The 23,091-nt window shown below is 59.6% G+C and overlaps 4 protein-coding genes and 5 non-coding genes across 10 annotated transcripts; 7 read left to right on the top strand and 2 right to left on the bottom strand.

Moving 5' to 3' along the window:
• Positions 1–38: 38 nt before the first annotated feature.
• RPL7A (ribosomal protein L7a) lies at positions 39–3,444 on the top strand. Its single transcript, XM_061434116.1, has 8 exons — positions 39–140; positions 818–938; positions 1,444–1,593; positions 1,875–2,015; positions 2,213–2,292; positions 2,608–2,738; positions 3,027–3,096; positions 3,272–3,444. Exons 1-8 carry the CDS (start codon positions 138–140, stop codon positions 3,374–3,376), a joined length of 801 nt encoding a protein of 266 aa, XP_061290100.1. The 5' UTR covers positions 39–137; the 3' UTR covers positions 3,377–3,444.
• LOC133257871 (small nucleolar RNA SNORD24) lies at positions 564–638 on the top strand. Its single transcript, XR_009739731.1, has one exon. It is a non-coding gene; the product is annotated as a small nucleolar RNA SNORD24 (small nucleolar RNA).
• Positions 1,297–1,367, top strand: LOC133257872 (small nucleolar RNA SNORD24). Its single transcript, XR_009739732.1, has one exon. It is a non-coding gene; the product is annotated as a small nucleolar RNA SNORD24 (small nucleolar RNA).
• On the top strand, positions 2,062–2,136 carry LOC133257868 (small nucleolar RNA SNORD36). Its single transcript, XR_009739728.1, has one exon. It is a non-coding gene; the product is annotated as a small nucleolar RNA SNORD36 (small nucleolar RNA).
• Positions 2,464–2,536, top strand: LOC133257867 (small nucleolar RNA SNORD36). The gene has a single exon (XR_009739727.1). It is a non-coding gene; the product is annotated as a small nucleolar RNA SNORD36 (small nucleolar RNA).
• Positions 2,863–2,927, top strand: LOC133257869 (small nucleolar RNA SNORD36). The gene has a single exon (XR_009739729.1). It is a non-coding gene; the product is annotated as a small nucleolar RNA SNORD36 (small nucleolar RNA).
• A 207-nt stretch (positions 3,445–3,651) lies between the features above and the next one.
• Positions 3,652–7,420, bottom strand: LOC133257744 (surfeit locus protein 1). The gene is made up of 9 exons (XM_061434113.1): positions 7,328–7,420; positions 7,180–7,231; positions 6,154–6,287; positions 5,991–6,073; positions 5,158–5,349; positions 4,374–4,446; positions 4,134–4,296; positions 3,910–3,991; positions 3,652–3,829 (listed from the first exon to the last, which is right to left on the bottom strand). The coding sequence occupies exons 1-9, from the start codon at positions 7,400–7,402 to the stop codon at positions 3,760–3,762; spliced, it is 924 nt and encodes a 307-aa protein (XP_061290097.1). The 5' UTR covers positions 7,403–7,420; the 3' UTR covers positions 3,652–3,759.
• Positions 7,421–7,489: 69 nt separating this feature from the next.
• Positions 7,490–11,488, top strand: SURF2 (surfeit 2). The gene is made up of 6 exons (XM_061434117.1): positions 7,490–7,609; positions 7,707–7,861; positions 9,060–9,163; positions 9,970–10,158; positions 10,327–10,493; positions 11,045–11,488. The coding sequence occupies exons 1-6, from the start codon at positions 7,532–7,534 to the stop codon at positions 11,126–11,128; spliced, it is 777 nt and encodes a 258-aa protein (XP_061290101.1). The 5' UTR covers positions 7,490–7,531; the 3' UTR covers positions 11,129–11,488.
• SURF4 (surfeit 4) lies at positions 11,392–23,006 on the bottom strand. Of its 2 annotated transcripts, none has more exons than XM_061434114.1 (6): positions 22,810–23,006; positions 15,985–16,171; positions 15,363–15,439; positions 14,815–14,858; positions 14,264–14,450; positions 11,392–13,696 (listed from the first exon to the last, which is right to left on the bottom strand). In XM_061434114.1, exons 1-6 carry the CDS (start codon positions 22,855–22,857, stop codon positions 13,430–13,432), a joined length of 810 nt encoding a protein of 269 aa, XP_061290098.1. In that variant the 5' UTR covers positions 22,858–23,006; the 3' UTR covers positions 11,392–13,429. The 2 variants fall into 2 exon arrangements, with proteins under 2 accessions (XP_061290098.1, XP_061290099.1); XM_061434115.1 differs by having other exon boundaries at positions 11,392–13,833; positions 22,810–22,988.
• Between the last annotated feature and the right edge of the window lie 85 nt (positions 23,007–23,091).

Raw genomic sequence — 23,091 nt, forward strand, 5'->3', positions numbered from 1 at the left:
CCGACCGCGCAGCGGGGAAAAGGGAGTTTTCTCTTTAAATCCGAAATCCCGCGCCGGCGCCAATTCTCGCGATCTCCGAGGACGCCTACAAATTACCCACAATACCCTGTCCTTTCTCTCTACGCCAGCCCCTCAAGATGGTGAGTTTGCTTTACTCTCGTGGTGCCGGCTCTGCCGTCTGAGCTCTATCCGCCGCCATCCTCCTCGGAGCGCGACCTCGCCAGGGTGCCTCCACTGCCCAGAGCGAGGGGCGCCCCGCAGGACCTCGCTCAGCGGCCTTGGGGCTGGATAACACTCCCCGACTTCGCCCGGCAGTGGGGGATGAGGATCCGAGGAGAGCAGCGCCGCAGTGCGGGGCTCGGGGACGGACGGGGCCGAAGCGCGCCGGTGCCCCGGGGGTGGGGGGCTCCTCCATTTCTTGGGGGCCCGCTCAGGGCGTCTTGGCCCGCGCGGTGTCTTCGCTCGCTTCTGCTGTTTGGAGCCTGCCGGTCCCCGAAGAGGGGGCCCGCTGCCCCGTCGCGGGGAAGGGGCGGCGCCGCGGGTTCGCGGGCCCGCCGGGCTTGTGCAGATGATGTGAAAGAATATTTGCTATCTGAGTGATGGTGAGGACTGTCCTGACCACCAAGATCGCTGATGTACGAGCCGGGCGCGGCCTCCGGGCCTGCGCGGCGCCGACACAGGGGTCGGGCTTGCCCTCGCGGGTGGCGGGGTCGCCCGCCGTCCGCACTCGTCTTCGGGGGGCCAGGCCCCCGCACCCGCCCCTCTGCAGAGAAACCGGCAGAGGCGGCGGCGAAAGCTGGTGTTTGTTCTCACCCAGCCGAAGGGAAAGAAGGCCAAGGGGAAGAAGGTGGCCCCGGCCCCGGCCGTGGTGAAGAAGCAGGAGGCCAAGAAGGTGGTCAACCCCCTGTTCGAGAAGAGGCCCAAGAATTTTGGCATTGGTAAGAAACGGGAGGAGATGTGTTTTCACGTAGTCCTCGATGGAGAAAATGGTTGAACAGAAGGTCGTGTCCTATCCTAGATTTCACTGGGTTTGGAGTCGAGGCTTACTTGGGTTGGAATTCTCACGTTTTTGCCACTTTCTAACTAAGTTGTGCCTGGCTTTTAGTCTCTTGCCTTAAGAGGGGGCACAGTGATGGTCGTTTTTCGGTGGCCCGAACTTGCGTCAACACGGAGCCCGGGTGCTGGCCATCAAAAACTGGCGTTCCCAGAGCAGAGGTGATGGGGCTGGCTGCACCTTGGCTGCTTGTTGAACAAGAGGTGGCGCTGTCGTCTCCTCTGTGTTCTTTGGTGTTTGTGTGCAAGTGATGCAAAAGTATGTTACCTGGAAGATGGTGATGACACTTTAAACCACCAAGATCGCTGATGCACTACATCATAAGTGTATGTCTATACCCGAACTCGGCAAGGAGCTTGAGCCTCACCTAGTTACTTTTTACCTCACAGGACAGGACATCCAACCCAAGAGGGACCTCACCCGCTTTGTCAAATGGCCCCGCTACATCCGGCTGCAGCGGCAAAGGGCTATTCTCTATAAGCGGCTGAAAGTGCCTCCTGCAATTAACCAGTTCACGCAGGCCTTGGACCGACAAACAGGTGCGGCTCTGTGGCCTAGAAACACTGCTGGGGGGTATTTCTTGGGCACGGTTGCCACCCTTTCTTGGACCTGCTAGAACTCAGGCGTTTGAAGGGGCAGTAGGTATTTTTAATAGGCTGGTTTTCCTTGTCTAGTTCCACAACATGATATACTGATGGGATAATGAACTGGGTCTGAGATGTCTTGGATTGTGGTTGTACTCAGGACAGTGATCTAGCATTTAAGTGACAAATATCGCAACTTCACATCTGAACGGTGGTCTTTTTTTTTTTTTTGTCAGCTACTCAACTGCTTAAGCTGGCCCACAAGTACAGACCAGAGACAAAGCAAGAGAAGAAGCAGAGGCTGCTGGCCCGAGCTGAGAAGAAAGCCGCGGGCAAAGGCGATGTCCCCACCAAGAGGCCACCTGTCCTTCGAGCAGGTGAGGGAACCTCTCCTTGAAGAGGGTGAGTTGTGGGGCAGGCTGTTGGCAATGATGCATGAATTTCTTCACCTGGAATCACTGTGGAGAGTAAAATCCGAGCTTTTTAACCCTGAGTCACAGCCAGGCTGCAGTGGAACTGCTCTTGGGAACAGCAGCCCCACGCCGCCCTCATGCAAACTGGCTGTGTGTTCTAGGGGTCAACACGGTCACCACCCTGGTGGAGAACAAGAAGGCTCAGCTGGTGGTGATCGCTCACGACGTGGATCCCATTGAGGTATGTGTGGCTGCTGCTCCTGTGTCGACTGCTGGGCTTAGATGGGTGGGTGCTTGTCTGTCCCAGGAAGAGCGCCAGCTAGACGCTGGGTCTGGCAGGCCCTGGCGGAATGGCAGGGGTGGTCAGCTTTTCACGTAAGGAAGTCCTGACAAGGAATGCAGTTCCTGGCTTTTGCAATGATGTGACCTTCTTACTGAATTAAACCTTGAAGTGCAAACACATGAGCTTTTTAACCCTGAGCAATTGCTACCACGTTAGCCCTTTCATATTACTGCTTTTGCTTCAGATAACTGTAGCGCTAACGCTGTCTTCCAGCTCGTGGTCTTCCTGCCTGCCCTGTGCCGCAAGATGGGGGTTCCCTACTGCATCATCAAGGGCAAGGCCCGGCTGGGGCGCCTGGTGCACAGGAAGACGTGCACCACCGTAGCCTTCACACAAGTCAACTCGTAAGTGCACAGGGCCCAGCATTCCCGTCACTGGGGGACCACTCTACCCCCACTCCAGGTTCCCGTAATTTCTCAGGATCTTACCTTAAAGACCAAGCTTTAAAAAAAACATTTTCTGAATCTTTGCCAATGATGGTTATGAATTTCTTCACCTGAATAAGCCATGTGGTCATGCTATATCTGAGGCGAGAGACTTGTGTTGGAGCTAAATTGATGTCATGTCTGCTTTGAGGGAGGGGGGTAGCCTGTGAAGGCCAGTGACCTGAATTTCCGCCTCTGCTTTGTCAGGGAGGACAAGAGTGCCCTGGCTAAGCTGGTGGAAGCCATCAGGACCAATTACAACGACAGATACGATGAGGTAAGAAACGCATTCATACAAGACGTTGTCTTTGAGCAGAGCTTTTAGTCAAAGACTGGCCGCTCTCGACTCTGAGCAGTTGTACATGCCAGTCAGCTGCGAACAGTGAAATAGAACTGCATGAACTGTTGTGGTTTGAAAGCCTCAGAAAACGACTGCCTCTCTGCTCCCACAGATCCGTCGTCACTGGGGAGGCAACATCCTGGGGCCGAAGTCGGTGGCGCGCATCGCCAAGCAGGAAAAGACGAAGGCCAAAGAGCTGGCCACCAAGCTGGGCTGAGCGCACTAGGGAGTTTTCTGTACATAAAAGTAATAAAGATTCTCCAGCTGGTGTCAAGCATTCTGGAATGAGTTTGGGGATAGTGGCAATGCTTTGATCAGTTTTGCTTTCGTTTGCTGCGTGGCGCTTTGCCCTCTATCTGGCGAGCAGGGGCCACTCCAGCTGTGCGCGGGCTTCTCATGGCAGGGGTTCCCCACTGCGCCACCACGGAGGCCCTGTCTGTGTCTCCAGCTGTCTTAGGTGGTACACTGGAGTTTGGGTGGAAAGAAAGGCACTTTGTGTGGTGGAGATTTATTTATACCAAGAGCATGTGATCAGCATAAAACCAAATCTCTTGAAGTGGCTTCAGTTGTTCAGGGACAGGCTGACTTCTGCGAACCTCCTCACACACCAGGAGTCCAACTTAGGAACTTCTTGCACCAGAGGTATGATGTGGCCGCACAGAGTCCGTACCTTGGGTTGAGAAGCAGGGCATACTGTCACGGTCTGGGGTGGGGGGTGGGGGCGGGGGGCAAGGCCAGACCCTGGCTCACCAGGTGATGATGTACTGCAGGTGCTCATTCCGCAGGGTGACTCTGGTCTGCCCTCCGATGGGCCCTCCAGGGACTGTGCTCTCTGCAGGAACACAGAAGGGTGTCCTCACGGTGGCTGTGGGACACTCAGCCATGGCGGGCTCACTCCCACCACCGACACACGCTGGGGTGTAGAGGACAGGAGGGGAGGAGGGAGGGATTGGGGTGTGCTGGTCATGACATACTGAAGTCAGCATCGATAAAGATGGGTTCTGCGCCTGTGAGCCTGGCCATGGCCTCCAGGTCCCGGTAATGCCAGTGGTTCCGCTCCGGGTTATTCTCGGGGACAAAAGGCTTCCTGGTCTCTGTGAGCCTCACCATCCCCACCAGATCGACTTCTCCCTCAACCTGTGAGGAAAGGTGCGAAATGCCGTCTCTGCAGAGCTGGGACGGCTCCTCCGGGAGAGGACAGTCCAGCCCCTCACCTGGCCTTTACGCCGTGTGTCTGGATTCACCTTCCTCCTGGGCACAAACCCTCTGTTTACCAGAATGGTGATTCTAGAGTAGTAAGAACACTGTTTCAGGCAGAGAAGAGGTTCTGAATGCAGGTGATGACCAGTGGTCACTGGGTGCCCCAGGGAAGACTGAAGCAGAGCGAGCTGGTTGGGGGGGAGCTGGGTTAACGCCCTCCCCACCGCCAACCTCTGCTGTTTGGCCTGCTGCGACACAGCCAGCGACAGACATCTCCCCACTGCCTCTCCCTTCAACTCCTGCCCTCAGTTCCCTGTCCTGTCCCTAGCTGCAGCACTGGGGCCCATCCTGCACCTAAAGCCAGAAGGCGGAAGCTGAGGCCCTGGGTTTTCCTTCTTGGGCTGATGCTCTAGTTTTGGATCTTGGGGGGGTGGGGGGGAAGCGGTGCTGTGGGGGTGGTGCCGAGTACATACCACTTCCTACTCAAACACTCCTGGGAAGGCTCCCCTGACCCGAAACCCTCCACGCAAGGCCGGGGCTCCTCTGCTGGCCCCTCTTGTCGCCCCATATCACTAAATATGTCAGCCACTAAACAGTTTTCTCCAAAGGGGCCTGTTTCATTCTCCTTCCCCTTTGGAGCTCGACAACGCAGACGAAGTTCAGTAATTAGTTGTCTTAATGACACCAGGATGATATTTCAAACTCTCCAAGGAGTTGAGCTGTCTGGGTAGCTTGGATTCCCCAGGGCTGGGGGCTGAGAAGGAACGTGGGAACCAGTACCTCTGCCACACCACTCACCCCAGCTCAGTGCAGTGGAAGGGAGTGACCACGTAGGCCCCGCTCTCGGCCGCTGATGAGAGCCGGCCAGCCTCCCGGGCCTCCCGGGCAGGGTCCACCATTGTCCGCGGCATCATGTACAGCTCCTGGGAGTGGTCAAAGTGCCCCCTGACCTTCACGGGCCTGTACTCCAGGTTCTTCAGTTCCATTGGGCTACATGGGGTGGGAGAAGGGGAGCCGAGACCCACTTGAGGGTCTGCAGACCACGACGCCCACCATGGCCTGAGCAGAAGGCGATGCTCAAGCACCGTGGGGGTTGCAGGGCTGCATGCTGTGCCCTCTAGGCGGGGCTGAGTCCTTGGAAGCCACGTGGGAACACGGATCTACGCTGCCAAAAGGTTCTCGTTTTCAAGAAAAACAAAGCTGTGGACTCTTGTGTGAACTCAGTAAAACAGGGGCCAAAGCAACCATCTGCAAGGCAAATATGACCCACTGTCTGCTCCTCTGAATGGGAAGTGTCATGATGACAGCCGGCCTTGTAGGTGAGTGCTTTTAAAGGAGGGAAGGCAGGAGAATCACTAGGCACATTTTCAAAACACCACTCATGTCCAGATGCAACAGACGCGTGCACCCCGCCACCTAAGAACTACTGCTACGGAAGGCCGTCAGCACTGCGCGAGCCCTCAGTACACTGGGCCTGGAAACGGGTGAAGCCCAAAGGCCTTTCTACACCTGTGTGTCAGGCAGCAGCTGGATGTCAACAAGAAGCCTAGCAGGACCAGGCAAGCCGCAGCCAGGCCCCGCTGCTGACCTCGAGCAAGACCAGCCCCAGCTGGGCAGTCACACAAACTCACTCTGCGGGCAGTGGGATGGGCTCGGCCATAACTCTGGACTCTAGCTCTGCGATCAGCTGTAGCTTCCACTTCCGACGCTGGACCTGTGGGCACAGGGCGTAAGCCCAAGTGGGCGGCAGCATGGTCAAGGGCTCAGGGCCAGGAGAGCCACATCAGCCTTTACCTGCCACGTCCCCAGGCCAAAGGCAGTCACAGGAATGAGAAGCAGAAACCAGCGGAGGAAGGACTCATCTTCGGTTTTGGTGGCAGTTGCTTCGGCTGAAGAGCTGCCACACCTGCGGGGCCTCCAGGCCAACCCTAGGAGATGTCACAGCATGGGCATGGGGCCGGAAGCCCTGGAACGAAAAACTGGAGTGGCCAGTTCCTCGAAGCTGCCCTGGCTGCCTGAGAGAACGTGGAACAGGAGGAGGGCCGGGCCACCACGGGCAGTCGCAGCCAACCAGCAGCACCTGCGTCCAGCCCGCTCCAAACCCAGCGCCCGGCGCATTCAGCGGACAGTCACCGACTGAATGAGATCTAGCGACTAGGGCCTGGCTCTGCCACCCACATGACTCTGGGTAACTCATGGAACCACCTCATGGCTTTCCTGCAAGGACATGCTGAGACGTATCCTGTCACTTAGACTCAAGGACTTGCCCATGCTCTGCAGAGAGAGAACGTGATACACTTCAGGAGAGTGCTTTACAGAGCTCTCAGAACGATAATCGCTCATAAATTTAAAGTTGGAAAAACGTACACAAGAGATACCTTTAAGCTCTCAGAGCGTGAGTTCCATCAACGGAAAGCATCCTAGGTCTTAGGGATGGTTAAAAAAAGGCAGGCCTGGAGTAGACTTACAGCCGCCTTTCTAGGGTGCACAGCGCTCTATACACAAACATCCTTTGCTGAACCTCGGGGACCACATGCAAACTGTACAGATAAGCCATGCTTTCCTTTAGGATCCCAGACGGCTTCGGTCTCGGGTCGGCCCCGCCTCAGCCTCAGGGGCCCTCGGGCAGTGGCTGCACTTGGCCGGGTGCGGCGGGAGGGCGGCAGCACCGAGAACAGCGCGCGCGCACCCAGGGTCTGACTCCCGAGGCTGGGGCGGCAGTTTCAGAGCTTATCGCGACGCCCTCGCCCCCAGCAAAGTGGACGCACGGACTGAAACGGTTCCCCGGGGCGCCTGGGGCGTCCCTGCCCGAAAACTCACCTGCGCGCGGGGCGATCCCCAGGACGCTCCTCCAGACGACGCTGGCCGGGGCCTGCGGAGACGCGAGGGGCCGGCTGAGCGCACCCACTCCGAGGGCGCGCCCGGCCGGCCGCACCCTCGCCCGGCCGCACCGCCCCGGCCCGCTCACCGGCCCCGCGCCCGCCGCGCACAGGAGCGGCCGCAGACCCGCAGCGCGGAGCCCCAGTTGCCGCGCCGCCGCCATCGCCCCGCCCGCTCACTTCCGGGCCCTGGAGGCGTGTGCTTCCCGGGCGCCGTTCGGCCCCGCCCCCGGCCCCGCCCCCGGCCCACGTGGTTCCGGCGAAGGTCGGTGCCCAGCTCCGCGCGCCGAGCCATGAGCGAGCTGCCGGCAGACGTGCGCGCCTTTCTGCGCGAGCACCCGAGCCTGCGGCTGGAGCCCGGCGCCTGCAAGGTGGGAGCGGGGCGGGGGTGGGGTGCGGGAACCCCACGGCGGGCCCCGAGACCCCCAGCGCCCGGACCCCGTGACCGCGCCGCGCTCCCGCCCGCAGGTGCGGTGCGCTCTGACCGGCCACGAGCTGCCGTGTCGCCTGCCCGAGCTCCAGGTCTACACCCGCGGCAAGAAGTACCAGCGGCTGGTCCGCGCCTCCCCGGCTTTCGACTACGCCGAGTTTGAGCCGCACATTGTGCCCAGCACCAAGAACCCGTACGTGGCCAGACCGGGGCGGGGCGGCCGGGCACTGCCGGGGAGGGACAGTTCCTAGTGCTGAGTCTGGCCGGGACTGGGTAGACTCCGGAGCCCCGACCCCTCTGCGCAGAGTGAGCGCTCCTCAGAGATGCGGCCAGTCTGGCAGCGCCCACCCTCCCGTCTGATAGGAGACCTGAGATGCAGGTGGGAGTTCTGGAGCTGTGAGTCACCTGGGACCCCAAGTGAGGCCCCCGTCTCGCTCATGTCTGTATGTGTGTGTGTTCAGTCGCTCAGTCGTGTCCGACTCTTTGCGACCCCGTGAGCTGCAGTGCACCGGGCTTTTCTGTCCTTCACCATCTCCTGGAGTTTGCTCAAATTCATGTCCATGGAGTCGGTGATGCTAGCTAACCATCTCATCCTCTGTCATCCCCTTCTCCCCTTGCTCTGAATCTTTCCCAATTTAAGGGTCTTTTCCACTGAGTCGGCTCTTCGCATCAGGTGGCCAAAGTATTGGAGCTTCAGCTTCAGCATCAGCCCTTCCAGTGAATATTCAGGGTTGATTTCCTTTAGAAGTGACTGGTTTGATTTTGCTGTAGAAGGGACTCTCAAAGGTCTTCTTGAGCATCACAATTCAAAAGCATCAGTTTCTCCACACTCAGCTTTCTTTATGGTCCAAGTCTCACATTCATACATGACTGCTGGGTGGTAGTGCATTACAGTGGTACCATCTGCATATCTGAAGTTGATATTTCGTTTTCTTTTTGGAAACACGAGGTTTGCCACCCGGGCCTGTGTGCTTCGTAGAGGGTTGGCACACTTGTGGTTTGTCATCTGAGGTTCTGAAAGTGTTCATTTTCCTTCTTTCGTTTAAAGGAGAGCTTTGATTTAGCCGAGAGGGCACGGTTGACAGTAGTAGTCAAGATGAAGGGGGTGGCAGACAGTCCCACTGTCCAGCGCTTTGTGAAGCAGTGGTCCACATGCCTCTCCTGCCGGAGCAGTTTGGGGAGGCTGGCCAGGCTGTCTGCACCTGTTTGCTGGGTGGACGGTGAGGCTGTCTGGAGGAGTGGCAGGCTGCAGTTGCTTGGAAGCTTGGAAGAATCCTGATGCCTAAGCCACACGGCAGACCTCCCCCATCATACTCTCTGGTGGTGATTCTAAGACGTGGTCATGGTAGAGAGCTGTGGGTCTAGACCCTGGCTTGTGAACTGTCCCTTAGGCACCAGCTGTTCTGCAAACTCACCCTGAGACACATCAACAAGTCCCCGGAGCACGTGCTGAGGCACACCCAGGGCCAGCGGTACCAGAGGGCGCTGCGGAAGTGTAAGTAGCCTCAGGGGACGTGGGTGTCTGGGTGCTTGTGTGCTCTCCCCAGGCCAGCAGCCCTAGAAGGCAGAAACGGCAGCCCGGTCAGCCTTTGGTGGCCCTTGGTGGGTGCACCAGGCCCAGTCCCAGCACGGTGAGGAGAGGGCGATGGTAGAGGCAGCGCAGGGCGGGCAGCGGACTCCAGAGCGGCGCAGGTGAGGTCAAGTGCTCTGAAGAAGGTGGTGCTGAGCCCAGTGGGCCTGCCTGACACAGGCGGCTCTCTGAGGGTTTCTCTTCAGACAGGACTTGAGGGGCTGTGGGGAGAGTGCTCGGCTTGGCTGGGGGGGGTGGTTCTGTAGGACACTGTGCCACCAGGCAAGGTGGGCTTAGAAAGGCAGGTGGGGACAAGACCACAGAGGGTCTTGGCAGCTTTGGATGGGAGTGTGCTGGAGGCTTAGAGCCGGGACTTTATGGAGCACACCATCCAGGGAGGGGTCCTAGCTGCTGTGCTCGAGGGGACTTCAGTCTCCGGGTGGCAGGCTGGCGTGGCTTCCTGTGCCTGCTTGGCACTCTCCCAGGCACAGCTTCCTGGAAACTGGCTGGAGCCGATGGAATGGGCGCTCCAGGCCCGTTCGGTCTCCACTGTCCTGTCCCTGGCCTGCACCCCCACGTACCTGGCTGCTCTCCCAGGAGGAGCCGAGCTGAAGGCTCTCCTGACGTTTCCCTGGGGAGGAGGGTGGCAGGGCCTGGCTGAGCCCAGCTGTGTGCCGGAGGACGGTGGGGAGGCGCGAGGGAGCCAGGCAGCTTACCGGTCTGTCTCGCAGATGAGGAGTGTCAGGAGCGGGGCGTGGAGTTCGTGCCGGCCTGCCTCCTGCACAAGAGGAGGAGGAGGGAAGACCAGCAGGACGGTGACGGGCCGCCACGTCCTAGAGAAGCCTTTTGGGAGCCCCCGTCCAGTGATGACGGCGCCGCCCCGAGCGACAGTGACGACAGCATGACAGACCTGTACCCGCGTAAGCGCCGCCCACCCGTCCTCGGGATTCGGTCACAGCTGACACCGCGGGTTCCATCCGCAAGCAGCTCCCTCCCGCTGCGTGTCCGCCTCTGGTCCTACGCCTGGCTGACCCCTGGGCACAGGTGGTGCACTTGACCTCAGACAGCCCCAACCTCTACCCCTGCAGCAGAGCTGTTCGCCAAGAAGGACCCAGAAGCGACTGGGCCTGGGGATAGCACTGACGACTTTCTGACCGAGGACGAGGATGAGAAGCCGAGGTGCCCCCGAGAGCCGGGCCCTGAAGACAGCAGGGCCCTGGAAGCGGGCCGGGAGCGCGTCCTCAAGCGCAGGAAGGTAGTTCTGGCCCTCGGGCTGCGGGCGCGGCAGCAGCTTCCTATAGCCGTGGGTTTCAGCTTCTTTTGAAAAAAATCAGATACCTTTTTTTTAAAAACAAATTTCAAGCCAGCAGTATACAAGACGCGCTGGCGGGGCTACCCGGTCGGGGCGGGGCTGCTTCCTGGTTTGCGCCTGCGCAGAAGGGGCTGCAGGGAGCAGGCTCAGGGCCCGCGGTCTAAGGCAGGGCGGCCAGAGCGCTGCGCAGGAACCTCGAGGAAGGGACTCGATCACAGCCCCCGCAACCTCTGAGACTGGGGCAGGAAAGAAGTTCCGTCAGTGACGTAGCACTGGGCTGGTAGAGGGCGGGGCAGGGCTGTGCGGTTGGGGTCCGAGTGCTGCCTTTTAACTGTCCGGCCAAGTCATCACGGAAGCCGCAGGCAGAAAGCTGCCAAGGGGTTCCCACCAAAGCCCCTTCCTCCCTGCAGGCTGGGGTTGGGAGGCAGGCTCACAGCACCCCGGTATTGCGGCCGAATGCTCCCGCTGACGGGAATTCTCCGTTTGTGCCACAGAAGCGGTCCAGCTCCTTGAAAAAGAAGTTCAAAAATCACCACCGCAAACCTAAGAGCTTCAGCTCTTTTAAACAGTCAGGTTGATGAAAGGTCACTGGGGTAAAACACATCTTGAGAGAATTCTGAAAGTCTTCGGAAGCTGCCCGCCAGGGTCCCCGCTGATCCAGTTCCCAAGACCTGCTCCACGCACTCCTCGTTTGCTGCCCCTGCCTGCACGGCTAGGGTCTGACCCCACACCCAGGGAGCAGCAGGGACCCCGAAGGAAGACCTCCGTCTGGGCGTGGTCTCCGGCGAAGAGCCCTGGCCAGGCCCCACCTGGCTGGAGGACACCAGAGGACCACACTGCATACAACAAATGCCATTATTTATTTTGACGTGTCTCCAAAAATCAAAATGTTTTCAAACACAACTAAGATATAAAATACAGCATGAGATTTATACCTATTTCCCACAGAGAGCAAAAAAAAGTTTGTTTTTTTTTTTCAGAAATTCTTTTTGCTAAAACCAATTTAATAGGTCCTTTTCTTCTTACATAAGCGTCTACCCCTGCCCCGAGCACTAGCCCACTCAGGGACAGGGGAGGTGGACTGGGGACCACCAGGGGTCAGTCTCGGTTTGTACAAACCAGAAACTGTACCCTGCCAAAAACAGCCACAGAGCAGCTGCGGCCTAGCCAAGTGGGCTGTTCCCTGGGGCCGGGAGGCTGGGGTAACTGGGTGGGGGTGCGCTGAGAGAGACCACCCTGCCTAGACTGAGACAGAGTCAGAACCCCCTTCACGTGGGAGCACCCCAGGGACGGAAGTAGAAAGCCCTCCATCCTTGTAAATACTTGGGGAGTAGGGAAGTGGGCTCCTGGGGGTGGGCTATAAGGAACCTCTGTAGTGGGGGCCTAGGGGTGGGTGGGGACACATGGGTGGTGCTGGAAAGGTGGCAATGGCTCCCCTCAGGTTAGCTGGGTCCAGACTGTAGGGAAGGTTCTAGCAGCTCCAGTGAGTAAGAGCCAGCCTCCCCCTGCCCTGTGAAGCTGGCCAGGGGCTTGAGTGGGTCGGGGTGGGGGTTGCTCCCCTCACCCTGGCTCAACACGAAGGTCCATGTGGATCTGGGTTCAGGATGGGCCCCAGAAACCCCAGGAAAGGCCCTTGGGTCAGGCTCGCACCCCTAGCAGATGAATCCAGAGAAGATGGGGCCCGCTCCAAGGCAAGTCTTGTGAGACCTCGGAGGGCCTGGCCCCAGGAGGACCCGGGGCGGCATAGGGGTTGCCGTCACCTCATGGCCTCTGCTACCAGGTGGACGAGTGAAGAACAGCGAGAAGAGCTCACGGCCCCACCCCCAAGAAGAGAAACACAGTATAAGGCAATGTTAGAAAACTTTAAATACAGGATCAAGATCCAATCGGTAAGGCATCACAGATCGTAAAAAGTAACTGGGGCTGCATTCAGCATAGCAAATAGACAATCTGAGCAAGCAGCGGCCTCGTGAGGGCAGGGAGCGAGCGGGCCAGGGGCGCTGGGCAGTGGGCGCCGGCTGCGGCTCTGGGACAGGTCGGCCTGAGGTAACTGGTCTGAGCGCCCGCTCCGGTCCAGCCCTGCCTGCAGTGGCGGCTGCTCCCCATCTGGGCATGCGGGCACCAATAAGGCCCACACATGCTGCCAGGCCTGGGTTCCGGCCCCTGCGGGCTCCAGGCGGCCTTTGAGGGCCTCGTCCCCAACTGTGAGCCCCTTGCGCTCCCAGGCAGCACCCTGCGGAAACCGCACCGACCCCAGCCACTTCTCTGAGGAACGCCCTGGCCGTAAACCGCAGTTTTGGCTGCTGCTCTAATACTGCCTTATTCTTGGGGTCTGGGGTTTCTCTACACGCTCTCACCGGCCCTATAAGAGGATCACAGCGCAGGGCGGAGCCCACGGGGAAGGCACTGGTGTGGGCCTGAACCAGTGTGATGTTGGGCTGGGCCACCCCAAATCATTGAGTAGTTAGCTAAAAAGGTAAACTTCAAAAAAAAAAAAAAAAGGGAGACTGCTTTGAATGATACACAAATGTATCTGCTCACAGTACAGCTTCAAGGTCCCCCACCCCAAAAAAGAAAAAAAAAAGTTGGGCTGACAGGCCACAGCCAAGCAAGATGCTCACTCCAACAAGCCAGGCCCTGCCCCGGGGCGGGGGCGCTGGCCTGGGCCGGCCGGCTCCACATAGTCAGATGCCAGGCTGTGGGTCCTTAGCAGGTTTAGCCATTAACGATCAGGTGTCTGCAAATAAAGTTCTCAAAACATCTGTGCCTTTACCAAGGGAGGGAAGGAAAGAGGGTACAGGAGATGCTGGCAGTTACTCAAATCCACCCTGAACCAGTCCTCGACGGCCGCGGGTCCCAGCCAGGCAGGGAGGACTCCGTTACCATTCTTTCTTCTTCTCGTCCATGGACACACCCCCGGGGCCCAGGGCCACCACCAGGAGCAAGCCTCCGATCACCGACATGGTCTGGAAGAAGTCGTACTTGAGAAAGTCGTGCATGGGCTTATAGACGGGAATGGTCCAGAAGGCATTGAAGTACACGTTGATGGCAAACAGCCAGACGACAAGAGTCAAGGCGGCCAGCTTGGTTTTAAAGCCGATGGCCACCAAAATCATCAGAGCCGTGCCCACGATGTTCTGGAGGATCTGCATAGGTCGAAAGGTATGGAATGAGAATGAACGTGAAGAAGAGACGTGTCCTGTTTGATGTGCAGGCCGGTTCCAGCTGCCCGCGTCCCTGCGGGCCTCGCGCCAGGGTGGAGTAACTCGGGACGGAGAGAGGTCTGCAGTTCACAGGCAGGGTTATTAGCGGGACTCACTCACGGCTGACCCTGGGACCACACTCCCCGGAGCTGCTCAGGACCAACCACTCCCTGCCCCCAGTGCCAAGAGCCCTCCTGGGGACCCTGCCCAGCCAGGGCCCCGGCTCTATGAACTCCTAGGGCCAAGGATGAAGCCTTCGACTCTGCAGCCCCGACCCCCCGTGTGCAGACAGTGCCCGCTGCAGGCGGGCGTGCCTGGAAGCTGCAGGTGTGCGCGCTGGGAGCCTGCATCCCCAGCTGGAGGGGCCCTGCGGCAAGGCCAGGGCAGCTTCCTGGCCCTAAGAACTCGGCAGTGTCAAGGTCCCATCTGACGGCCCCTCGGCGGTGTGCAGCATGCAGAGGAGGGGGCAGCGCCCTTCCAGAAGGTCGGGACTCAACCGGGGAGACGTACCGAGAAGAAGCTGGCGTCAAAGTGGAGCAGCGTCATGAACATCAGGACCAGCAGGACTCGGCCTCCGAGCTGCATGTACTGCTTGGGGGAGCTCTCACGCATGGTGGGGACGCCCGCGAACATGCTCTTGCCTTCGGATCGGGACTCAGCCAGCAGCAGCAGCAAGCCTCCTCCCAGGGCCAGGTTCCTGCGGGACACACCCCCACAGCAGTCGCTCAGGCCCCCCGGCCCCACCAGTGCCGGGCGGACAGGGCCAGAGGCCCCAGCAGGAAGGGGACCCCGCTGACCCCCATGGACATCTGCACCCATTGCGGGGCCTGCGCCGGGCTCTCCTGCTGACCAGCACTCCCCCTGGACCCGTGAGCCCTCGTGAGACATGGGGTTCTCACCTGTGTTCTCGGGGTTCGGGGATGGGGAGGAAAAGGCCTCACCAACGTTCGCTACAGAGTCTAAGAAGCATGGTTTTGACCCAGAGAAACTCACTTCCACCAACAGCTACTGACTTTAGAGACACGAAGAGATACACTAGCCACCAAGCAGAAGCTGCCTACCTCATCAGAAACTTCAAGTCCCATAAAATGCTGTAGGCGATCGTCTGAGGGAAGAGGAAAGACAAACTGCAGTCTCAGCGTTTCCAGACAAATTTGTTTCTACAGAATTAACAGCATCAGGCAATTCTTCCAACACACATGAGAAATCTAAATAACCAGACAGACAAAACCCTTTCGGGACATCAACAGCCCCAAACTCAGCAACGGGCTCAGCGTCCCTTGGGGTGGGTGGTGGCCCGGACCTGTCAACAAGCCCTTGCTTCCTCAGAGCTGGGCCCAGATGGTTCTGGAGGACAAACCCAATCCGGGTGAAATGTGAGCTAAACATTTCATGAGTAGCTATGCGTTCTCTGTGAAGTAGAGAACCCTTTGACCTGCTGCCTTGTCACAAGGAACTTGGGGAAGTGGACAACGGTGGAAGCCCGGAGCTCGGCCCCAAGCAGTTCCAGGCAGACACAAGTGGGCTGAAGGGGAGTGGGGCCGAGTCCTCACGGCCTCTGCCCCAGGGGCTCGGCTCTAAGCAGGGAGAGAGGAGGGAGACCACTCACCTGCAGCGCGATGATGCCAAAGAGCCCAAAGCAGGCGTACTGCACGAAGTTCCTGCTCAGCACCAGGATGCAGCCGGCTGCAAGGGGGCTGAGGTCAGGGCTGCAGCCCTGCACTGGCTGCTGGAGCCGCGGCAGCCCAGCCACCCACCCCAAGCCAAAAGCAGCCTCTGGCGGGGATGGCCTCTACCTATCCAAAGCCCTGGTCCAGAACGCGCCCTCCTGGCTAGAGTCGGCGTGTTACAGGAGCTCTGCAGGGAGCTGCAGTCCTGCCCTGTGCCCCGAGGACACGGGACGGTCGCGGGAGCCAGGCCCGAAGCCACGTGGCCGCACCGGTGACCCAGGCCCGCCCTTCTCTGTTTGCCGCTGTCACCCTCCCAGACCCCGGGTTCGGGGTGCCTCGGCTCCTCACTGGCCGCCCCCCAGTGCCCTGCACCTCCTGCTCCGGTCACTGAGCCCAGGGCCGCAAAGCGATGCGGCCAGGACTAAACAGGGCAGCCAGCCGAGGGCCGGCAGGGCCTGCTCCCAGGCCCACCTGGCGCCCTGCTGGGGGGAGCGGGTCGCAGGCCGCTGCCCGGGAGACCCCGCCGCCCGGGAGACCCGCGGGGGCACGGGCGCCACTCACTCAGCTGTCCGAGCAGGTTGAGGAAGACGAAGGAGGAGGCCAGCAGGTAGCCGCAGTTCCAGGTGGTGTCGATGTAGTCCCGCTGCTCGCTCCACTGGAACCACATGCGGATGCCATCCTCCAGGAACGTGCTGATGAGGCAGAGGCGTGCCACGTGCGGCAGGTACTGCTTCGTGACGCGCAGGAACTGCAGGCCGGGAAAGCCACAGTGAGGGCGGCGGGACGGGGTGGGGGGAGGCCTGTCGCCCGCTCCCAGCACTGCCCAGGGGGCGGGGGCGCGGTCCGGGCACCCTGCCTGGAGGTGAGGGAGACCTCCATCTGGCCCCCGACCTCCTCCTCTGTCGTTTCAGCCGGCGTGTGCGTGTCAACTACTGTCATCGCATGTGGAACTGCTGCACAACAGCACGCCCACCTCAGTCAAGGGCGTGGGAAGCCAGGCTGGCCCATGACAGACTCGGTGGGCCTCGGCGGCGCGCTGGCCCAGGGTCTCTCCACTGCAGAACTGCTGCCCCGGCATGTGCCCAGGGTCCGTCTCGGGGCATCCACGAAGTGAGAACCTGCCTGGCCTCGCTACCCTCGAGCTGCTGGGACAGCCCTGCTCCCACGGTGACAGCCAGCAATGCCTGCAGACACAGCTTCCTCCTGCCCCGTGCCAGCCAGGCCGTTTACGATGGCTGACTAAGAAACACACACGCAACTCGAAACCGAGGCGCGAGTGTCATTCGGGTGAACCACACGCACCTTCTCTTACCAAGCGCTCAAAGCGGAGAGACAAAGGGAAAGACGCCCTGTGATACCCGGTAACAGCAGGAACTGGGGAGAAAGATCGGGTGCCCGCCCACGTGACTTGTGTGTCAGCAGCCAGAGTCCGAAGGGCACCCATGAATCTGACCCCTCGAAGGGACACTGAGTGTCACAACCTCTGAGGCTGCCAACCTGCTGCTGAGATAGAAGACGGTGTGCCTGGGAGCGTTTCTTCCGCTTTGGTGTTTTGAAAAGCTGACTGAAAGTCCTAGGTGCTGCTAAAGCCGTCCACCATGGTTAGCAAGCCGCCAGCTGTGTAGACCAACCTTTAGTTGTCTGTTCTGGCTTAGTCAGCACAGAGACGCCTCCCCTCCCCCGGGCTCTGGGCCACAGCAGCCTGGCCTGAGGACAGAGGGGTGACAAGCCAGGTGTCCACCCTCTCCAGGTCCCAGAGCCTGGGCCCCAAGGCGTCACACTTCTGCCCGCATCTGCTTGGCCCCTGACCCCCACGGAATCGCACCAGAGTCCCAGTGGGAGAGGGAGATGCGCAGACAGGCGAGCAGGCGGGCCCGGGGTTGAGGCTGACGGCCGGTGCTCTCACCCTGGCTCTGACCCCGATGGCCACGCGCTGTGGACAAGCTGAGTGAATGCTCTGGTGGGGGCGGGGGTCTCTACTATCCTACAAAGTGAGGACCACTGGGTTAACAGTCGTGAAGATTCTTTCCAACTTTAATAAGCAGAGGAAAAAAGAGGACAATGGACCTTGTCTTTAAAAGGAAAAAAAAAAAAAAGAGATCCCAAATACACCTACATGAACTCTGGAGTCCACGTAGGGTAGAAGCACTTCAGATCAGGAGCTGTGGGAACAGCGGAGGCCACACACCCTCCCGTTTCTGCCTCAGGGCCTGAATCAAAACACCCAGCAACGGGGTAATCACCCAGCCTGGTAGGCCCAGCCACCAGCCAAGGAGCCCTGGCAACAACACAGGCCTCAGCAGAGTGTTGAAACCTGGGGAAAGCCATATGAGGCTGGCACAGCCTGCCGGGAGGGCAGTGTGGACTGTGAATCCCAGGCGGGGGCCGACTCGCCTCCACTGGCCCCTAAACCTCAAGACGGAGGCGGTGTTTAAAGCCTCCATGACACGTCTGCGCTCTTAATTTGAGTGTCTGGGTCATGGGGATTAGAGAGCGGTGGAGAGAAGTTCTCTTTGGACAGGTAATTCACTCCTTCCTCAGAGTGCAGACATGCCAAGACAGACATCTCTGAGTTAGAAAACACTGCAAAAATTCAGGTATCTGTGCTCTCAACTAAGCACATCTCAGTGATAAAGAATCCACCTGCCAATGCAGGAGACGTGGGTTCAATTCCTGGGTTAGAAAGATCCCCTGGAGAAGGAAATGACAACCCACCCACCCCAGTATTCTTGCCTGGGAAATCCCATGGTCAGAGGAGCCCGGTGGGCTACAGCCATGGGGTCGCAAAGAGCTGGACGTGACTTAGCAGCTAAACAACGGCGTGGGCTAGGTTTGGGGCTGTTTTATATGTCAGGCCGATCCAGGGCCTCTCTGAGACCAGCCACCCTCTAGTGAGCACCTGTTTGGACTGAACACGGAGGAAGGCAGCTGGGGGGACAGAGTGAGAGCAGACCCGATGTGCGCCTCGCCTGCACACACTACGCTCTTGGCGCCCGGTCCCTGGGCCCACGCTGTGCTGCTGCAGACAGCGTCCCCCTGGCACGGCCAAGGAGCCCCTGAAGCAGGCCCCCAGAGGCCACCCGGCCGGTGCTCACGCTAAGCTGGCCTCTTGCACACACCATGGGCCCCGAGGGCAGGGGCTGACTGTGGCCCACGCACCCAGTGGTCACGGGCAGTGCACGCTGTGCCCAGACAGAGGATCACGATGGGAAGGCCGGAAGGAGATGCTGAGTGGGCAGGGCCTGCAGGGCAAGGACAGGGTCTGTCACCCTCTGGGGGGCAGGCCTTTCACAGGAATCTTACGGTCCAGCATGACATATGGGTCCTAAGCAAGACCCCATCTGAGGACTCACCTACAGAGCTAAGGTTTCCATACACGGGGCTGTGGTTTCCGAGCAGCAGGGATTTAAGCAGCAGTTGTACCCAACCTGGTATGTGGCTCTGGGACACGGCCATCACGTCACACAGCCATCTGCAGCTCCCACAGAACACAGGGAAACCCACTCTCTCTGGGTGTTCAGGACAAAAGGGACTTGAGGAAAGCAGGCTGCAACTCTTGGTTTATGAGAACTTGCAGGCAGAGGCGGGTCAGGCTTCCGTGCACCCTGAGAACTGGGGCTGCCCTTCTCCAGGGCCACTCCGAGCCTGCACACCCCAGAAGATTAGAGCCTGTGGCCAGTGACCTCCGGCCAATCAGGCTGAGTCAGGGCTGGTACCTGAGCCCGGTGACTCACAGGGGCACATCCACCAGGGCCCCCAGACCCCCAGTGAGTCTCCCTGAGTGCTCTGTAAGGCCACGCAGCGCCTGGATGTCCAGGAAGAGGTGTCGATCAGCCCTGGGCTGGAGAGATGGCCTGGCTTCCCTACCGAAGCCAGTGGGACACAGCGCCACTGAGACAGGAGCAGTGCCAGGCTGCTCATGGCCTTCCGGGATAAGCCCCGCTGCCCCTGCCCCCACGCCCGCGCCTCCACCCCGCTCCCCAAGAGGTAGGGAGGCAGGGTGCCTTCTCAGAACCTCCTGTCTGAGGTCAGAGCAGAGGACAGCAGTGAGTCAGCCGGCTCCTCTCTGCCCTCTCCCCGCTCCTTTTTGGTGTAAGGCCGGAAGCCCTTGTGGGGGAGGGATGACAAAGGAACAGGCGGAGAACACAGAGAAGCCACCCAGCGCTGTCCCAAACCCTACCCACACCAGTGGCTCCACGCGGGGTTAAGGCACAGCCCCGAGACCTGGGGGCTACGGAGGCCCGGCTCAGTGTCCCACCAGAGCCATGCCCTGCTCCCCAGCACTTGACCCGAGGCCAAAGGGAGCTCCTGGAGGTGTGAGCTCCCAGGACTGGCTCTGTCCTGCCAGGGGACAGGTGGAAATACCAAAGGCCACACGGAAAGCAAGGCCTCATGCGGCTTATCTGTCACCTTGGTGACACAGCCCATTAAGTGCTAATACTCCTATTTACTGGGGCAAATGTGCTTAGGAGTCATAGCCTGCAGCCTGGCCCTGAGTCCCAGCTGCAGGGGACGGGCGTCATTTTGGATTGCTGAGTTCATTAGTCTCTGGCCCCTTCAGACCCAGGCTCAGATGGCTTCCGAATGCCAGCTTCCGCAGACAGCTCTCTCAGCACTTTCTCCAGCAGGAGGACGCTGTCCCTGCCACCCAGGGCAAGGAGCCTGATGCCAAAGAGGCAGCTGAGCCTGCTGGCCGCAGGGCGCCAGACCACTCACCCGCACTAGTGTCTCTGCAGGCCCGGAGGAAGGTCGCAGCTCGCCGACTCAGCGTGGTGGGCCACCACATGCCGCGCAAGGCCACACAGACCTCCCTCTCTGCATCTGGATGCAAGTGCTGTGGCCCAAGCTCCCGGGACCCTCGAGCAACACAAGGAGTGTGCACGGATGGCCTGGCCCTATGCCGGAGCATCGAAGATTCCAGATTACCGTCATAGCTCTCAGGGGACACATGGCCCTTCTGAGACCCTGCTGACTTCTGGCTGACCTTCTGTCCCTCATTTTTGCTTTTGTTTTCTGAAAATGAGGTTGGAAAAGCCACGCATGTCATGTTTATATTTATTGGTCACATCAGTGACTGTCATGACACTTCCCCAATCCCTGCAAGTGAGATCATTTTCATCTTAAAAGCCCAGACTCTCTGCACCTTTACTGTTGGCAGCTGTTTTAACACTATGTGGATCGATGTCAAAAAACAAAAGCACCAGCCCAGCCTGGCCAGATTCTGTCCACAGGAAGCCATCACTTTTGCTCTGCACCCCGTCACCTGTCCATGCCTTTCTCTCACACCAGGCCAGGTGGCAGAAGCAGCTCCTGCCCCACCCTCCTACGGAAGGGCACGGAGGTGTCTGTGGACAGCTGTCACCACCAAGGTGGGCTCTGGCCCTCAAAAACTGACTGCAGGAACCTGCCCTGCCCGGTAGATGTGACCTTGTTTTTCCAGATCTTAGGCAGTGTGCTGTCTTACAGAAAAACAGCAGGCCTGAGAAGCGTGTTGCCTGTGGGTTTTGCCCGGGGCTGTGGCCCCAGGAGCCTCAGCAGTGAAACCAGTACAGGTTGATCCTGTGTGCCCCTCGAGGGCCTTTCCAGTTCCAAGATTCTGCTTCTTTCATTTAAAGCAAACAAAATGCATGGAGAAAAAAAAAAATAAAGGATTACGTAAAGATAGTCTTTTTTTTTTTTTTTGGCAGGAGGAGGGTTTATCATTTGATAGTTGGCAGCAACTTGAGTGGAGACATTTTATCTAGATTCAGTTATGAAATTCACTTGCAAAACTGGGGTTTTTCCGGGCTGCAGAGAGTGTACGAGGCTCTCACAGCTACCATGGCTGAATTGAGCGGTCTTCTTAGATAGCGGCTACTTGGGGAAACAAAACTGGGTCACTAAAATCATGTCAGCGAAAGCGGACAATGTCGGCTGGCTTGGTTTTTGAGCGCTTTCTATACAAATTGTTTTTGCAAGGGATACAATTTTTAGATTGTAAACAAAATCGTGACCTGAGGGAAAAACATTTCTTCAAGTTGACTGTTTTAGCCCCACAGTTTTATACCATAAGCAGCTCACAGGAAAGTGGGGCTGGGAGAACCCAATGGGGAGGCCACACTAGAGAGATCTCATCCGTCAGGGGAGCAACAGGAGACCTTGTTCACCAATAACCGATTAGAAAACAGCTCGCTTAACTATTGTTTAAAATCTCTCTCTCTCACACACACCTTCCAGAGAGCCCAGCCTTGGAGTATGATGAATTATAACCACCCCCATAAAAACAGAAACCTAAAGCTCACTACTTTTAACTCTGACAAAGCCACACACCCAATAAGTAAACCAAAGAGAGCATGGTGGCTGGGCCAGCCGCAGCTCCTCCTATAGTCTGTAGACATAACGGGACACTTTCAGAAGCAGAAGGCACACGTCTGAAGAATCACCACCATGGTCTCCGGGCCACGCTTGGTCGAAGGAGACCGCGGGAGAGCTCTGTCCCCTTGGCAGGACCTGGTTCAGTCCGTCTAGTTTCCGAACACCTTTAGCAGTGACTCAGTGGCCTGTTTCAAGGGCCGCTTCCCTGTTGCTAGGAATGCCACCTGGACACTCCTGGACTCCTGAACAGGAAGGTAGGCGTCCCCCTCCCCCCAGCTGTATGTACAGACAGATATCCATTCATTTCATCGCGGGGCAGAGTCCAGACAGGGAAGGAAGATGGAAGGGAAGGGTCAAAGGGACCCCGTGACCCAAGACGTCTGGGACAGAGCAAAGAATCAGTGCCGTGGCTTTCTGCAGCGAGGGTGCCTACCAGGGCGCCCCCCTTTCCACCCGGAGGACCCCCTCAGGCCTCGGTCTGACCAACCCCCCTGTTCAGGATCCGCCCCCTAAGAGTGCCCAGTGGAAGGACAAGCGTGCAGAGACCACCCAGCGGTGCAGAAAGGCGAGGACGCTCCCCAAGCATCCCCCATCCCACCCCGGGGCCTCAGACCCCTTCTCGGGAGGCGGGGAGACAGCCGCTGGCGCCCCTCGGCGTCTAGAACGAGCCGGGCCGGATCAGGAAGGGAGGACAGGCCCACAGAGCCGGGCGCCCGAAGCCCGGGCCCGGGGAACACACCCAGGGCGCCCCGGCGCGCAGACGGCACAAGGGCGGGCTGGGCCCCCGAGGCCGAGTTTGGGGGTGCCCCGGCCCAGGCAGGCGGCGAGCCCGGGAGGCAGGGCCCGGCTGGGGGAGGGGGAGCGAGCCCGGCGAGGGCATCGGGAGGGGCCCGGCCAGGCCTCGGGGCGCCCCGGGGGCCGGGGGCCGGCTCCGCGGAGCACGGGCGGGGCCCCGGAGACACCCAGGCCGGGGGCCCGACAGGAGGGCCGGTGGGGGGGGGCGCCCCGGGCGGACGGGCCCGCAGGCCGCACCTGGTCGGCGAAGTCCTCGGCCGTGCCCATCAGGTCGTTCTGGCCCATGGCGGCGGCGGGAGGCTCGGCTCGCTCGCTCGCTCGCTCGCTCCCTCGGCGCTCGGCCCGTCGGCGCCCGCGCCCGCTGCGGCCTCCACAGGAAGTACCCAGCGGCCGGCCTCGCTCCGCGTCCGCGGCTCCAGCGGCTGCCACGTAGGCCAAGCCTTAAAGGGGCCGCGCCGCGGGGCCCGCCCCGGCCGCGCCTTAAAGGGGCCGCGCGCGGCCCACCGCACCCAGGCCCCG

This window comes from Bos javanicus, chromosome 11 (genome assembly GCF_032452875.1).
Source record: "Bos javanicus breed banteng chromosome 11, ARS-OSU_banteng_1.0, whole genome shotgun sequence".
Lineage (NCBI taxonomy): Eukaryota > Metazoa > Chordata > Mammalia > Artiodactyla > Bovidae > Bos > Bos javanicus.